The 17,783-nt window shown below is 41.2% G+C and overlaps 2 protein-coding genes across 3 annotated transcripts; both read left to right on the top strand.

Moving 5' to 3' along the window:
• The first annotated feature begins 2,760 nt into the window (after positions 1-2,760).
• LOC310854946 (cytochrome P450 1A1-like) lies at positions 2,761-14,699 on the top strand. 2 transcript variants are annotated; one of them, XM_083759715.1, is made up of 7 exons: positions 2,761-2,863; positions 9,219-10,083; positions 10,238-10,364; positions 10,469-10,558; positions 11,758-11,881; positions 13,004-13,090; positions 13,570-14,699. In XM_083759715.1, exons 2-7 carry the CDS (start codon positions 9,244-9,246, stop codon positions 13,865-13,867), a joined length of 1,566 nt encoding a protein of 521 aa, XP_083615841.1. In that variant the 5' UTR covers positions 2,761-2,863; positions 9,219-9,243; the 3' UTR covers positions 13,868-14,699. The 2 variants fall into 2 exon arrangements, with proteins under 2 accessions (XP_083615841.1, XP_083615842.1); XM_083759716.1 differs by lacking the exon at positions 2,761-2,863 and adding an exon at positions 8,851-8,956.
• Positions 2,775-7,889, top strand: cyp1a (cytochrome P450, family 1, subfamily A). Its single transcript, XM_083759714.1, has 7 exons — positions 2,775-2,863; positions 3,175-4,039; positions 4,202-4,328; positions 4,429-4,518; positions 5,110-5,233; positions 6,048-6,134; positions 6,730-7,889. Exons 2-7 carry the CDS (start codon positions 3,200-3,202, stop codon positions 7,025-7,027), a joined length of 1,566 nt encoding a protein of 521 aa, XP_083615840.1. The 5' UTR covers positions 2,775-2,863; positions 3,175-3,199; the 3' UTR covers positions 7,028-7,889.
• Positions 14,700-17,783: the final 3,084 nt, after the last annotated feature.

The raw sequence follows: 17,783 nt of genomic DNA, 5'->3' as shown, positions 1-17,783 counted from the left end.
ATTATACTTTTAGCATCATCATTGTATATTATTCAATTTATTACAATTATTAAACCACTGATGCATCGGTGCATCATGCGTGTGTTGTCCAAAAGCAATTGCAAGAAGTTCAGGATGCCTGAGTGGCAGATTGCATGACTCAAAAGCTCGAGAACGGAGAACCTCGCGCAAATATGCACCTCCGTGCCCAACAAGAAAAAAATGGTCTCACGTCCTGACCTGCACTTCTCTTTGTTCTGCTAGTTTAAGACCCTTGTCTTTCCAGAGAGGCCGTTGCCTTCGCGTGACTGACCAAGCAGATTTAGGATTGTCCCGAAGACCAGCCCACCCCTCTCTGTGCCGGAGCACCACTTTCTCACGCGAACTGCTAGAGCAGCGACGCGCTGCTGAAGCGCTCCGCGCCGAGCGGGCACCGAGGGCGAGGAGTCCGGGGAGACCTTAGATATAACTCTATGATCTACACTCTTTCTCTGTGTAAAATGCGCACCATTCTGTTTCTGTAACAATGCCAAGTCGCTCTGGCTATTCATACGATGATCCGATTCCGAGTTGTCGGACGAGTCTCCCCCATAGAGTTATATATACACAGAAAAACCAAATACATGCGCTGGCAATCACCTGGACTGCATGGATAACGCCGTCCATATAACTTCTAAACTGGAGTTTGCGTTGCTATGTTGCATTTTTCTTTAAATCAGGTGTCGTGTCATATAGTCATAATCATTTTGGACGTGTGACATGTCACATCCTGTGTGTGAAATTATATATAAAAAATCAAATAGGTTTGGCTTACGCAGATCAGGCAAAAATAAAGAATAGGAATCTGTGTGTTTCCATGGCATCATTCGATTCACGTTAACAAGCAGTGGCAGTGCATTAGCCTGCAGGGTTTTAATTGATTAACGAACAATATAATATCGCAGGGTGCGTTTTCCCATTTTGAATCTAAATATCCTACTTTATCCCTCAGTCATAAAGAGCCTAATATCTCTTGGGCGGTCGGAGAAATGCGAGAAGTGAAATGAATTGCCTATAGTCCGCATGCCTGCAGCCTAATTTGCATGGTCTATGATGTGTTCTAAAAGTGAAAAAGATTTACATTTTTTAAAGACAAAAATGTCACTCAATTGGTAGCCTATAGTTTGATTGAATTAATGGTGTTTTTCGTGCGTAAAATGCCGTGTGTATAGTACAAATCCCATGGTGGGTAGGACGGCCTAGCCTCTTCACAGAGATATCATTAGGATATACATCATTATCATTACAATTACACTATACAAATGCAATGATCAAAGCATATAATTATCTCCTGATTGTGTCATGATAAGAGCTTGTTTACATTGTAATTCAGATTGCGAAGCCATCTGGAAAGTAAAGCCCTGTCCGGTTGATTGAGCAGAGCAGCTTCTCGCGGTTACAAAGCATATCACGCATAATGACCAGTCCGTCCCAAAAGGTAATGAACTCATCTGCCCTGCACTCCCCAACTCTATGGCACTCCCGCAGCGTTTGAGAACCCCCCCTCCCCTTTCAAAGAGCTGCATGAGGGAGGCGAAGTCTCGATCACTTCGCTCTCACGCAACGTGGTCAATCTTTAACCCCAGTTGGAGAGTCAACAGGTATAAGCACGCCATCATGGCATTTGACATTTTTTATCGGGATTTAAATCTGACTGCACTTGTTAAGTAGGCTATCGTCATTGCATGCAAACGGTTAGTCTGCATTTAACACTGTTGATTAATAGATGAGAGGGCGATGAATCAATGAATGAACACGCACGCGGTTTCTTGGCTTTGAGAACGACACACATGATTGACTGTAATTAAAACATCATGAGAACTTACATAAACAAAAAGCATCGCCTAATTATGATACTTTAGCCGAATAAAGATATAATAGAATACAAATAAAATATATACGCCGGCTTTAGCCTACATATCATGACAATTATAAATTGAATATCTAAACTTTAGATATTCAGTTTAGATTCTAAAGGACACAGCAGGAATTAAGTGTAGGTCCATGGGCTATACAAAACAGTCAACCGTTTTATTTTATATTTTTTACAAAATATGGCGATTAATATAGGCCTATAAGTACAATAAAAAAGATATATAGGCTACCCTATATATATATATATATATATATATATATATATATATATAATTGTTTAGCTGCGGCCGGCACACAAACAAATAGCCTATCAAGCCTGAGAGAACTTGTGCCCTTAGGCAATTTAGGAGATTGGCGTACCTTCAAATTACCATGCGGTTATTGCGGTAGCCTGCCCTGAAGAAGTGATGGTCATAGCACTTTGATGTAGCTTATGTCTCAACAATCTCATAGCTTAGGCTACTAATACTAAAATTAAATTTTTTAACAGCCTTGGATTTTTTTATTTGTGAATTTAGACCATTTTAAACTAATGTCCTATAGGTCTTTTTACATTCTAACTTCATCATTTGTTGTTCAAATAGGACATATAGGCCTACTTTTGTATTCTGTTTAATTTTCACTCCACCTTCCGTAGCTTCTGTAGTTGCACGTCTTCGCTTTGAAATCTTTTATGGCACGGTTGGCACCTCTGAGTCTATCAACTACCGCAGAGTGAGCGTGTGTGCGTGACACTGTCACTGCGAGAGAGAGAGAGAGGAGAGAGAGAGAGAGAGAGAGAGAGAGAGAGCGTGTGTTACGTCATAGACAACAACAACCAATGAAACCAAGGAAGGCTGTATATAAGAAAGAAGTGCCCATTCTCTGTTTTGGAGACAGAAGGGGAGTTAACTGGGACAATACCTGTCCTAATATTATTAACTTCGCATGCCTTTGCTCATCTGAAAGGATTACTAACTTCCACTATAAGGTAGGCATACTTTGTGCACATCATTTCTGAATGCGTTTACAGAACACCCAATAGCTTGTTGTTTATGATGGGAAATATATTTTAGGAGTGTTTGTAATTATATTGAAAATAGTAGAAATAGTAGAAATAATATAATATATTTTATCAGTGTTTTATCTATATAATTCTGTGATATGTAGCCTATACTAGATGTTTGCATACTAATTGTATATTTTTGCAAATATATAGAGTCAAATGATTACTAAAACCTGAATGATTACTTTCTTAACCCTAACATCTCCTGCAGTAACATCCCGTCTGTCTACTTCCAGGTTGTATTGAAGTGGAATTATAATCATGGCACTCATGATCCTGCCCTTCATCGGTGCAGTGTCTATATGTGAGAGTTTGGTGGCTACTGCAACTGTTTGTCTGGTTTACCTGATGCTCAAGTGCTTCCACACCGAGATACCCAAGGGGCTCCGTCGGCTCCCAGGACCCAGGCCCCTGCCCATCATCGGAAACGTGCTGGAGGTGGGCAGCAAGCCTCACCTCAGCCTGACTGCAATGAGCAAGCGCTTCGGCCCCGTCTACCAGATACAAATTGGCATGCGTCCTGTGGTGGTCCTGAGCGGGAGTGAGACAGTGCGGCAAGCTCTCATCAAACAAGGGGAAGAGTTTGCTGGCAGGCCGGACCTGTACAGCTTCCAGTTCATCAACGACGGGAAGAGTCTGGCCTTCAGCACTGACCAGACCGGTGTGTGGCGTGCCCGCCGCAAGCTGGCCATGAGTGCCCTGCGTTCCTTCTCCAGCCTTGAGGGCACGACCCCCGAGCACTCCTGCATGTTGGAGGAACACGTCTGCAAAGAGGGAGAGTACCTCGTCAAGCAGCTACACAAGGTCATGAAGACCGACGGCAGCTTTGACCCCTTCCGTCTCATTGTGGTGTCTGTTGCCAATGTCATCTGTGGAATGTGCTTTGGCCGGCGCTACGACCACGATGACCAGGAGCTGGTCGGTTTAGTCAACATGAGTGATGAGTTTGGGAAGGTGGTCGCCAGCGGTAATCTTGCAGACTTTATACCCATTCTGCGCTTCCTCCCCAGTATTACCATGAAGAAATTTATAGCTATCAATGACCGTTTCAATAACTTTGTGCAGAAGATCGTCAGTGAGCACTATGCTACTCATAATAAGGTACATGGAACTCTAAATCCTTACCAAAATGCCCTTGATTCCATTAAACTATATTTTACATAAAAGAATAGTGCTGCAAGACATGGCTGACAAAACTGTCTCTGTAATATACATTAGCTTACCCGTTGCTGACAGTCTGTTGGTCTGTCGGTCTGTTTTCAGGACAATATTCGTGACATCACAGATTCCCTCATTGATCACTGTGATGACCGGAAGTTGGATGAAAACTCCAATATTCAGATGTCTGATGAGAAGATTGTCGGCATTGTCAATGACTTGTTCGGAGCTGGTAAGTTCAGTTCCTCCATTTGTGAATGATCATACACAAACATGACAAAACGCAAAGAAAGAATATATGGTGGCATCATAGAGTTCTGTTTCTTTCACAGGTTTTGACACAGTCAGTACTGCATTGTCTTGGTCTGTAATGTACCTGGTGGCTTATCCAGAGATCCAAGAAAGGCTTTACCAAGAACTGAGTAAGTGTAACTGTATTTTACTCAAGACTGAAAGAGACATCAATAGGATTGATGGTACACCTGTATTAGTCACCTATGCAACGTACAAACTGTCATTGGGGTCTAATTCTCATTCATTTGTCAACCATGATATGCTGCATGCATACCATTTCTGACATGAAAGTTGTTCTACATTCCACACACACACACACACACACACACACACACACACACACACACACACACACACACACACACACACACACACACACACACACACACACACACACACACACACACACACACACACACACACACACACACACACACACTTAGTTTAAGCTGCTCAACTGAATGACAATAATGTCCTAATAACATATCCTAATTAATATATGGTATAAATCTACTATTCAATTATTCCTAAGTGCCAAATAGATGAATTCTCAGCATGCAGCTCACACATTTGTCTTGAGTGCAAAAATACATTATTACAAGCCACTAATAGTTTAGTGTCAGATCACCTACAAATAGCACAATGTACACTTTACAGTTTACACAATGCATTTCCCACCTTGCCATGATATTCACTGTTATCTCATTGTTTCTCAACAGAGGATAAAGTGGGATTGAATCGCAGTCCTCGTATTTCTGACAGATCAGGTCTGCCTCTCCTGGATGCATTTATCCTTGAAACCTTCCGTCACTCTTCCTTCCTGCCTTTCACCATCCCACACTGGTAAGTTTAATCTACACTATGAAACGGGAATGGTCAACCACCTCTTTTTCATCTGCCAGGTGATCAGATTGAGTTGATCAAAAATACATGCAACATTTCTCCCTAGATAGTCAGAAGTTATCTTAACGTTTGATATTTAATTATTGACTCATTATTTTATTAGTTTGTTTGTTGTGTGGTTATTATTAACCACTTACAATCAACAGAAATAAATGTAGCTCACAATGCATTGCATTGTGGCACATTGAGCACTACCACAAAATGTAGATCTAATTTACACTATAGGGCCACCAGGGTATACATATGTGGTTAAATTGTAAACATGTATTCTATGATTGAACTATTGTAATGACCAGCCTTATATATAAGCTTAGGTGGTTTTCACTGTGATCACGGCAGTGTTGGAAAATGGCGATGATCATGGCTACCCTGCCTACCCTGACTTAAATTGTTATTAAGATGGGTGGCCCTAATGTGAATTGGAAACCAGTTAGTTAGTGCTATACCCATTCAGCTTTACAGAAACACATACAAACCCTTTCTGGGGTTGGGGTGGGGGTTGGGTGGGGGGGTTTGTTTTTACTGTTTTTTGTCTTTTCCTTTTTGAGTTTGTCTTGTCTTGTTTTAAAAAAAAAGAAAAATAAATCATGATTCTGTAATTCATTGTTGTAAATGATATCTGCATTATCAATAAATAAATATTTTAAAAAAAGAAACGCATACAAACACACACACAAGAATAATAACAAACCATCGCAAATATCAGAGAGAAAATATGGCATATGACTTTAAATGCTCATTCTTTTATTTTTAGCACCACTAAAGACACATCCCTCAATGGCTATTTCATCCCCAAAGATACCTGTGTCTTCATCAATCAGTGGCAGATCAATCATGACCCGTAAGTGTGATGTCTAGTACAGAGCTTCTAAGCTTCTCAGCTTCTCAGAAACGTGAGCTTGTTTTGTAGTAAGATCCACATTCTGTGTTAAACATAGAAGGTACATTCAGAGTACCTGGACATGATAAAAAAAACAAGTGAAGAACCTATACAAGTGACTGTACATGTAACTCAGTAAATGCTCACGCAATAACATAGTACTTGTTTCTCCATCTGGGTCCTGGACTAGATGCCACTATATTCGCTTTGGTGAAATACATGTACAGTACCACTTGAGTAAAAAAAGAAGAAGACATTTTTCAAATAGTCTCTGTTCATGCTGCTTGGAGCATAAACAAAGCGATATAATGTCAATTATATGTCACTTAATTTATATAGGATCTTTACATTGATTTATTGAATCGTCACACAATGACACAACTAACCTAATTACACAATAATCCCTTTTTCAAATTATTTATTTGAGACCCTATCAGAGCATCTCATTATCCAATGCTGAGTGTCAACCCCATCGGTTGAGAAATGAGTCATGACAGTCTCATGTCTGTGACTCTCTCATTTCTCGAGCTTACTGTAGTTATCAAATTCTTCACAGTGAGCTGTGGAAAGATCCATCCTCTTTCGACCCAGCCCGTTTCCTGAGTGCCGACGGCACAGAACTCAACAAGCTGGAGGGCGAGAAGGTGATGGTCTTCGGCCTGGGTAAGCGGCGCTGCATCGGCGAGGTCATCGCACGGAACGAATGCTACCTCTTCTTGGCCATACTCGTCCAGAGGATACACTTCTACGCTATGCCTGGTCAACTGCTGGACATGACTGCCGAGTATGGTCTCACTATGAAACACAAACGCTGCCACCTGAGGGCCACCCTACGAGCAAGGACTGAGGAATAATACTATTATACCACACTATGTTTGTAGGTGGTTTATTATGTAGACTCTGATGATATTAGTCCAGTTGTGATTAATAAGCCGGGGACAATGCTTCCTTCACAGAGGGAGGCTTTATTTATGATGCCGCTGTGGGCACTGACTGAGGCTATTCCATGGAAGGGGCATCTTTAGGAATGGCAGACATGAGAATCATGTTGAGAAGTTCACGTGAGGAGCTTTCCATGTTTCAGTTCCTACGGGTAGCTGGTGTTTCTAAATTCTACCAGCAGAGGCTAGACACAGATTAGCTTTCCTGTCCCCTAGTTAAATGCTTCCACTCAGTATTAAGTCCCAGCTCATGTAACACATCCTCTTGGCTCAACACCACTCAGTAGCAGTTATAAAACACTTAGCCGGCGGAGACTTGCTGTTGGCTCCGTGTCGGGGATCTGCACATGACAGGCATGTTTGTCCCAGCAAATTTGACATTTGTGTTTTTGTATTTAAGACAAAAATAAAAGTACAATTATATGTGCCTATAAACTGTCATTCAGGTGATACGATTCCACGTCTAAGCTAACTATATTTTATGTTACTGTATTATGTAATACACTGAAGCTATGATGGTATCCCAAAATGTGACATTATTTGTGTATTTGCATTTTTGTAAAGTCATTTTTATGTTCCTAAAATTTGTTTATATTTGTGATGATGATATTGTTTTACTGTGCAGCTGTATGAATTGTCTGATTATCAAAAGAGTTTTACTGAATATAGCAGTGAAGTTGTTTTTGTTATTATAATTGATTTTGTAACATGCACTGAAGGACTTGTAAAGTGCATCATTTAGTCATTCACAGGAATAAAAGAAGTGTGACACATTTCCTGTTGTTTCTGTTTTCTTGCTTCAGACATTTCTGGGGGTATAGGACAGTTAAACGGTTAACCGTCAATCTATGTTCCTCATATAATATTCTACAATACCTAATAAAGGTAAAAACATTTGAAGAGAAGAAAACAACCTTACAGAATGACTTGTTCCTTTGAGGTGCGCATCAAAAATGAAACTTGTTGAAATGAGTGAAGTAAAATATTTAGGAATTACAGTATCTTGGATAAAAACCTAAAAATTTGAAAAGCAGGTAAAGCACATATGCAAGAAGGTTAAACCAAATTGAAATTGTTTTCGTCACATTAGAAGGGACAAAACTGCACAGCTGTAGCCTATAGTACATGCACGCTATGATTTTCTCACATCTATCATACAGCCTTACAACATGGTCACAATACTCTCAAACCAAACATCATTATACAAACGGGCTATAAAAATCATGGATCAAAAAACGATGAGATTTGTGGTATTAAAAAAAAAAAAACCTTTTTACGTTTGGAAATGTCGTGTTTTTTTCTACCATCAAATATATTTTCTAAATGTTTACATGGTCATGTTTCACCTTTGTTCTCTGGACTGGTTGATAGTCTTCCGAGCTCTGGTAGAGCAACTACACAAGCCTCAATAAGTGGTGGTAACTGTATTGTTCCCTGGTGTAACAATTATTTCGTTCTTTCATTTGTTCGAATAGGACATAGGCCTACTTTTTATTCTGTCTAATTTTCACTGCACCTTCCCTTCTTGGCTGAAATCTTTTATGGCACCTCTGAGTCTTTCAACTACCGTAGAGTGAGCGAGAGGTGCATGCGTGACACTGTCACAGCGTATGTATGAGAGAGAGAGAGAGAGAGAGAGAGAGAGAGAGAGAGTGTTACGTCATAGACAACAACAACCAATGAAACCAAGGAAGGCTGTATATAAGAAGTGCCCATTCTCTGTTTTGGAGACAGAAAGAGAGTTAACTGGGACAATACATGTCCTATAGCTAATATTGTTATTAACTTGGCATGCCTTTGCTCATCTGAAAGGATTACTAATTTGTTATCTTCCACTATAAGGTAGGCATACTTTGTGCAGTGTTTGGAGTGTTTGGAAATTATATTGAAAATAGTACTACTATAATAGATAATATAATATAATATTTCATTAGTGTTTTATTTATTTAATTCTGTGATATGTAGCCTACTAGATGTAAACTGCAATGGTTTGCATACTAATTGTATATTCTTCAACATGCAATTATATCAAATGATTACTAAAACCTGAATGATTACTTAACCCTAACATCTCCACAGTAACATCCCGTCTGTCTACTTCCAGGTTGTATTGAAGTGGAATTATAGTCATGGCATTCATGATCCTGCCCTTCATCGGTGCAGTGTCTATATGTGAGAGTTTGGTGGCTACTGCAACTGTTTGTCTGGTTTACCTGATGCTCAAGTGCTTCCACACCGAGATCCCAGAGGGGCTCCGTCGGCTCCCAGGACCCAGGCCCCTGCCCATCATCGGAAACGTGCTGGAGGTGGGCAGCAAGCCTCACCTCAGCCTGACTGCAATGAGCAAGCGCTTCGGCCCCGTCTACCAGATACAAATTGGCATGCGTCCTGTGGTGGTCCTGAGCGGGAGTGAGACAGTGCGGCAAGCTCTCATCAAACAAGGGGAAGAGTTTGCTGGCAGGCCGGACCTGTACAGCTTCCAGTTCATCAACGACGGGAATAGTCTGACCTTCAGCACTGACCAGGCTGGAGTGTGGCGTGCCCGCCGCAAGCTGGCCATGAGTGCCCTGCGTTCCTTCTCCAGCCTTGAGGGCACGACCCCCGAGCACTCCTGCATGTTGGAGGAACACGTCTGCAAAGAGGGAGAGTACCTCGTCAAGCAGCTACACAAGGTCATGAAGACAGACGGCAGCTTTGACCCCTTCCGTCTCATTGTGGTGTCTGTTGCCAATGTCATCTGTGGAATGTGCTTTGGCCGGCGCTACGACCACGATGACCAGGAGCTGGTCGGTTTAGTCAACATGAGTGATGAGTTTGGGAAGGTGGTCGCCAGCGGTAATCTTGCAGACTTTATACCCATTCTGCGCTTCCTCCCCAGTATTACCATGAAGAAATTTATAGCTATCAATGACCGTTTCAATAACTTTGTGCAGAAGATCGTCAGTGAGCACTATGCTACTCATAATAAGGTACATCTAACTCTAAATCCATACCAAAATGCCCTTGATTCCATTAAACTATATTTTACATAAAAGAATAGTGCTGCAAGACATGGCTGACAAAACTGTCTCTGTAATATACATTAGCTTACCTGTTGCTGACAGTCTGTCGGTCTGTTTTCAGGACAATATTCGTGACATCACAGATTCCCTCATTGATCACTGTGATGACCGGAAGTTGGATGAAAACTCCAATATCCAGATGTCTGATGAGAAGATTGTCGGCATTGTCAATGACTTGTTCGGAGCTGGTAAGTTCAGTTCCTCCACTTGTGAATGATTATACACAAAGAAACATAACAAAAAGCAAAGAAAGAATATATGGTGGCATCATAGAGTTCTGTTTCTTTCACAGGTTTTGACACAGTCAGTACTGCATTGTCTTGGTCTGTAATGTACCTGGTGGCTTATCCAGAGATCCAAGAAAGGCTCTACCAAGAACTGAGTAAGTGTAACTGTATTTTACTCAAGACTGAAAGAGACATCAATAGGATGTTACACCAGTATTAGTCACATATGCAACCAAACTGTCATTGGGGTCTCATTCTCAATCCCTCCATGGACTAATTTAGAACTTGCCATGATGCATGATGATGCATGATGATGCATTCATTTGATATGCTGCATGCATACCATTTATAACATGAAAGTTGTTCTACTCAGTGCAATTGGCAAACATAAATATAAATTGACTCTTTAAATGAATTCTCTCTCACACAGACGCACGCACGCACGCACGCACGCACGCACGCACGCACGCACGCACGCACGCACGCACACACACACACACACACACACACACACACACACACACACACACACACACACACACACACACACACACACACACACACACACAGTATAACCTGTATTGTCAACTGAAGGACAATAATGTCCTAATTACTTAATATACTGTATAAGTTTACTATTCAATTAGGGAAGTTGTATTTATACAACGTAGTTTCGGGAGAAGAGACCTCCTTCCGCTTGACCTTAACCACTCCTCCCTCATTATCAACAACTCCTCCCTCCTCATCAACTCACCTGCCTTTAATTATCACCCAGCCAATCCCTGGTGTAATCACCACAGCATAAATACACCTGCGATCTCTCAACCAAGTTGTTTGTTCTGCTCCACGACAGACCAAACATGGGTTGTGAGTACTGCACTTGTAGATCGGCTATTTTCACTACTCTTCAAAATCGCCATCCTCCTCCACCCCAACCTCCTCCTTCCGCCTCGATTCTCTAGGAATCCAGGGGGGGCAGTGACGGAGCAGAGACGACCAGCCGCTCATTCCGAGTATAGAGCAAAGATGACCGTCAGCTCCAGAGACTACGCCCCCACCCTGAGTCTCGCCCTACCTTGGGTTCCTCACTCCACTCCATGCATTCATCTCATTCTGTTTCAATAAACTGTTAATCTTGAGCGAAGGTGTGGTCTCTTACTAAGTGAAATCCTAAATGCCAAATAGATGAATTCTCGGCATGCAGCTCACACATATTGTCTGAATGCAATATTATTACAAGCCACTAATTGTTTAGTGTCAGATCACTAACAAATATCATAGCACAATGTACACTTTACACAATGCATTTCCCACCCTGCCTGATATTCACTGTTATCTCATTGTTTCTCAACAGAGGATAAAGTGGGATTGAATCGCAGTCCTCGTATTTCTGACAGATCAGGTCTGCCTCTCCTGGAAGCATTTATCCTTGAAACCTTCCGTCACTCTTCCTTCCTGCCTTTCACCATCCCACACTGGTAAGTTTAATAGACTATGTGACAACCGGGTATAGTGACGGGTGACAGCCGGAATGTAGACGGCACCCGGGTGAGCAGTATGGGTTAGCGCCCCAGCCTGTGTCCTCTGTGAGGAGGAGGCCCCTTTTAGGAGGGCCATTATAATCCACCACTCCTGAATGAAGTGCCTGGTGCTGGGAGTCTGGTGCAACACACAGGTCCTGGGCCTGGTGAGAGCAGGAGTGGACCTGGTGAGACGTAGGAGGGGTCCGGACAGGAGTCAACCCACATAGAGCCTAGTCCTTCCACGTGCCAGAATTTGGTTCTCCCAGTCCCGGCAGAGTAGTTCCGGAGCAACGGATTGTGTGGCCTTGCTCATTCCCTGATGGACTGATCGAGGGTAGCTACTGGGACGTAAGTCGGGATTTGATCAACCCCGGCTGGGTCGCATGAGTGAGGGGTATGATGTTGGAAACCCCGTTGACCTCAGGATACATCACTGAGGATACGTCCCAGATGCATCCATGCAATGTATTTTTTGTTATAATCTACACTATGAAACAGGAATGGTCAACCACCTCTTTTTTATCTGCCAGGTGATTAGATTGAGTTGATCAAAAATACATGCAACATTTCTCCCCAGATAGTCATAACGTTTAATATTAAATTATTAACTCATAATCTTTCTTGTTTTTTTTGTTGTGTGGTTATTATTAACCACCACAATCAACGGAAATAAGTGTACAAACTCACAATGCATTGCATGGTGGCACATTGAGCACTACCACATTGAGCAATACATTTAGAACATGTAGATCTAATTTACACTATAGGGCCACCAGGGTATATGTGGTTAAATTATTCACTTATTCTATGCTTGAACTATTGTAATTACCAGCCTATAATAATATGTAATATATAATGTGGTTTTCACTGTCTGGCACTGGGTGATCACGGCAGTGTTGTGAAACGGCTAAGTGATCATGGGCCCGCAAAGGTTGCCCACCCCGACTGAAATTTGTTATGCGTGGTCCTAATGTGAATTGGAAACCAACCAGTTAGTTAGTACACAGTAGGCCTATCAGAGAGTATCAGAGAGAAAATATGTCATATGACAGTAAATGCTCTTTCTTGTATTTTTAGCACCACTAAAGACACATCCCTCAATGGCTATTTCATCCGCAAAGATACCTGTGTCTTCATCAATCAGTGGCAGATAAATCATGACCCGTAAGTATGATGTCTAGTACAGAGCTTCTAAGCTTCTCAGCTTCTCAGAAACGTGAGCTTGTTTTGCAGTACGATCCAAATTACAGTATGTGTTAAACATAGAAGGTACATTCAGACTGCCTGGACATGATAAAAATAAGTGCAGAACCTATAAAAGTGACATTTGGTGAATGTATTGTACTGTAACTCAGAAAATACACATGCACAAATGTACATGCACAAAAAACCAATCTTTTAAATTGTCTCTGTTCATGCTGCTTGGAGCACAAACAAAGCGATATAATATCACTTATATCATTATATGTCACATAATTTATATAGGATCTTTACATTGATTTATTGAATTGTCACACAATAACACAACTAACCTAAGTACACAGCAATCCCCCTTTTAAAGCTCTTAAAGACTGTCACAGACAGTCTCATGTCTGTGACTCCCTCGTTTCTCGAGCTTACGTTAGTTATCTAATTCTTCACAGTGAGCTGTGGAAAGATCCATCCTCTTTCGACCCAGCCCGTTTCCTGAGTGCCGACGGCACAGAACTCAACAAGCTGGAGGGCGAGAAGGTGATGGTTTTCGGACTGGGTAAGCGGCGCTGCATCGGCGAGGTCATCGCACGGAACGAATGCTACCTCTTCTTGGCCATACTCGTCCAGAGGATACACTTCTACGCTATGCCTGGTCAACCGCTGGACTTGACTCCTGAGTATGGTCTCACTATGAAACACAAACGCTGCCACCTGAGGGCCACCCTACGAGCAAGGACTGAGGAATGATACTATTGTACCACACTATGTTTGTAGGTGGTTTATTATGTAGACTCTGATGATATTAGTCCAGTTGTGATTAATATTGGCCGGGGTCGATGCTTCCTTCACAGACGGAGGGTTTATTTATAAAGCCGCTGTGGGCACTGAGGCATGCATGGAAGGGGCATGTTTAGGAATGGCAGACATGAGAATCATGTTGAGAAGTTCACATGGGAGCTTTCCATGTTTCAGTTCCTACAGGTAGCACCTACCAGCTACCTGGTACCAGCAAAGGCTAGACACAGATTAGCTTTCCTGTCCCCTAGTTAAATGCTTCCACTCAGTATTAAGTCCCAGCTCATGTAACACATCCTTTTGGCTCAACACCACTCAGTAGCAGTTATAAAACACTTAGCTGACTAGCTGTTGGCTCCGTGTCGGGGATGTTATATGATCTGCATAACAGGCATGTTTGTTCCAGCAAATTTGACATTTGTGTTTTTGCATTTAAGATCAAATAAAAGTAAAATGATATGTGCCTATATATAAAGCTGTCATTCAGGTGATACGATACCAATTCTAAGCTAAATATATTTCATTTCACTGTATTATGTAAGACACTGAAGCTATATATCCCAAAATGTGACTTTTTTGTGTATTTGCATTTTTACGTTCCTAACATTTGTATATATTTGTGATTTTACCCTGCAGCTGATTTGTCTGAATACCAAAAGAGTTTTACTGAATATAGCAGTGAAGTTGTTTTTGTTATTATAATTGATTTTGTAACATGCACTGAAGGACTTGTGTAAAGTGCATCATTTAGTCATTCATAGGAATAAAAGAAGTGTGACACATTTCCTGTTGTTTCTGTTGTCTTGCTTCATACATTTCTGGGGGTATAGGACAGTTAAACAGTTAACCGTAACTTTAAATATAATCTATAATTGTTCCTCATACAATATTTTACAATACCTAATAAAGAAAAAACATTTGAAGAGAAGAAATCAACCTTACAGAATGAGATATGTTTAGGTCCTATTTGAACTGGCCACATATAGGACTGCAACCTTATTTATTGATATGACGTTATCATAGACTGTTATCCGCGGTTAACTGCCCACAGTCCAAAGGTTAAATGTTTATGTTTATTTTGCTTACAGTGTGTTAGCACGATCGTTTTCACAACCTGTCCACAGGAGACTTCAAAAAATACGGTAACACTTTAGTTAAAAAACAAGTAGCCTACACAAAATGGAATATATACTAATAATATTTTACATAAAAATTACACACACACACACACACACACACACACGCACACACACACACACACACACACACACACACACACGCACACACACACACACACACACACACACACACACACACACATTGGGGCGGCAGGCAGTGGCTCAGGGGTAGAGTGACCGGTTGCAGGGAACCGCAAGCTTCCCAGTTCAAACCCGGGCTCCCCCAGAGTTAGTGTCGAAGTGTCCTTGAGCAAGACTCTGAACCTCTAATTGCTCCCGATGTGCAGGTTGGTGCCTTGCATGCATGGTTTCCTCCGGCATTGGTGTGAGAATGGGTGAATGTAATGCACAATCTCTATAAAGCGCCTTGGATAAAGGTGCTATATAAATGCACTATTTAATTATATAATATTATTAAACAGTGACATCATTAGATTATTTTCTCTACGAAAGCATCAGTGTGTATGCACTATGCATGTTACTGTAAGGTGGAGCTTGTTTGAATTATTTTTCATAGCTAATTTAGTGTGAGATTAGTTTTCTATTAGTTTACTAGATTATTAGATTAGTTTAGTGTGAGATTATCAATATGATTAGAAAAGAAAAGAAGAAAAGTTCTAATGCCCATTTTGTTTTCTGTTTTTGGGACTTTTTCTTTCATCTTAGATATTTGATTTAAAAAATGATTAAAACTTGTATTGAAATTAACATATTTGATTTGAATTAAATGCTATTATGTATGTTGAGCTGGACACAATATGTATCTTCAGTGAGAACAAGAAATACCCTTTATCACAACATCATTGATTAAATATTTCTGACATTGAAAATCTATGATTTATGATAGCATGTGCCTATTAAAAGACAGAAGTTAGATTTAGTGAAATTGCCACCTATCTCAATACTATCCGCACAGATTAGAAAAAGTTTGGTCGAATTTGATTATGCATTAGGATCAAACTATCAGACCCTTTGAATGGCACCTCTAAAACACCCCAGAACTGGGTAATGTTATCTGGTGAGGGGTTTCATCCCATGCAACATCAGTAATGATATTTAAAAACTTCCATTCAGACATTCTTATCCCAAATACCCCTGTTGTTGTTTATCAAGTTTACAACTTGCTCTCATCCCATATTTTTCCTTCACTTTTAGGGAATTGAACAAGTACTATAGGCCTACAATTTCCAAGATGAGGAAACATTAAACAATGACAAAAGACAGTGTCAAGATAACTATTTTGGATACACACACTGGGCCCATGGGCTTGAATGTTTGTGTCAAATACTGTCATGGAGTTTCTGTGAGAGTTCGTCTTCATCTGCACTTTTTGATTCCTTATTTGTAAACAAAATACGTGTTATGATAAAATATCATGAAAGGTTTTGGAATAGGCCTATCTGATGATGTTAAACCCCAGCAGTGTTTACTATCTTACTGTAGGAAAAACGATTAACCACAAAAATGTGTCTCAGTGCGCTTATAAACATATTGAAAGGATTAGGTAGGCCATGTATTGCCTCTTCTTGGGGTACAAGTCATATTTTGATAAAGTATGTGGTGGTTGCTTCTCAAACTTGCATACAATATACCTTGCATATCTGAACGGGTGAGTTTTTTTATATACCGGTATGGTACATACAATTTACAATTTACAATTTAGGCATTTAGCAGACGCTCTTAATCCAGAGCAATTTACATTAAGCAAGAACAAAAAAGCATGGGAATACATCACATAAAAACATTTATCAAGAAACATGCGTAAGCTAAGAAAGTAACAGTGGAATATCTATATAATGAAGCTATACATATAAACTATACATCTATACTACTATGCTATACAATATGTACTATGACGTGCTGTGACTACATACAATGCAATTATAGTCCTGTCTACATAACATGCTATAAGTCTGTATCAAATGCTATCTAAGTCTACAGAAATGCTATCTAAGGGGGTGGGGTAAGTGCTATGGGCCATGATCTCTATGGCCATGATGGAGTCTGAAAAGGTGGGTTTTCAGACTACGGCGGAAGATTGGGAGTGATGCTGCAGTTCTGACTGCAATGGAAAGTGCATTCCACAGTTTTGGAGCCAGAAGGGAGAAGAGTTTGGGACGTGTGGAGCGTTGTCCCGGCGTTTTTAGTGAGGGTACTTCCAGCTTCCCTGCGTTGGCTGATCTGAGTGCGCGGGAGGGTTTGTATGGTTCAATCATACTTGCAAGATATGGGGGAGCCATACCTTTGGTTGCTTTGAATCATGCCAGCATCAGAGTTTTGTATTCTGTGCGGGCAGCGACCGGGAGCCAGTGGAGGGAGCGGAGCAGGGGGGAGACATATGTGAGAATTTTGGCTGGTTGAAGACCAAGCGAGCTGCGGCATTTTGGATCAGCTGGAGAGGCTTAAGTGCACATGCTGGTAGGCCAGTAAGGAGGGAGTTACAATAGTCGAGTTTTGACAAGACTGTTGTCTGGAATAGGAGCTGGGCTGATTCCTGGGTGAGGAACGGTCTAATTCGTCGTATGTTATAGAGTGTGAACCTACAGGATCGAGTGACAGCTGTGATGTGAGCTTTGAACGAGAGCTGACTGTCCAGGACAACACCAAGATTCCTGGCTGTTGGGACAGACGTTACCAGGGCGTTGTCTACTGAAATAGTTAGCTCCCGCATAGGGCAGGACTTAGCTGGG

This window comes from Protomyctophum parallelum, assembly GCF_964188405.1.
Source record: "Protomyctophum parallelum genome assembly, chromosome: 2".
In the NCBI taxonomy this organism is placed as follows: domain Eukaryota; kingdom Metazoa; phylum Chordata; class Actinopteri; order Myctophiformes; family Myctophidae; genus Protomyctophum; species Protomyctophum parallelum.
This window is presented reverse-complemented; position numbering and strand designations above follow the sequence as displayed.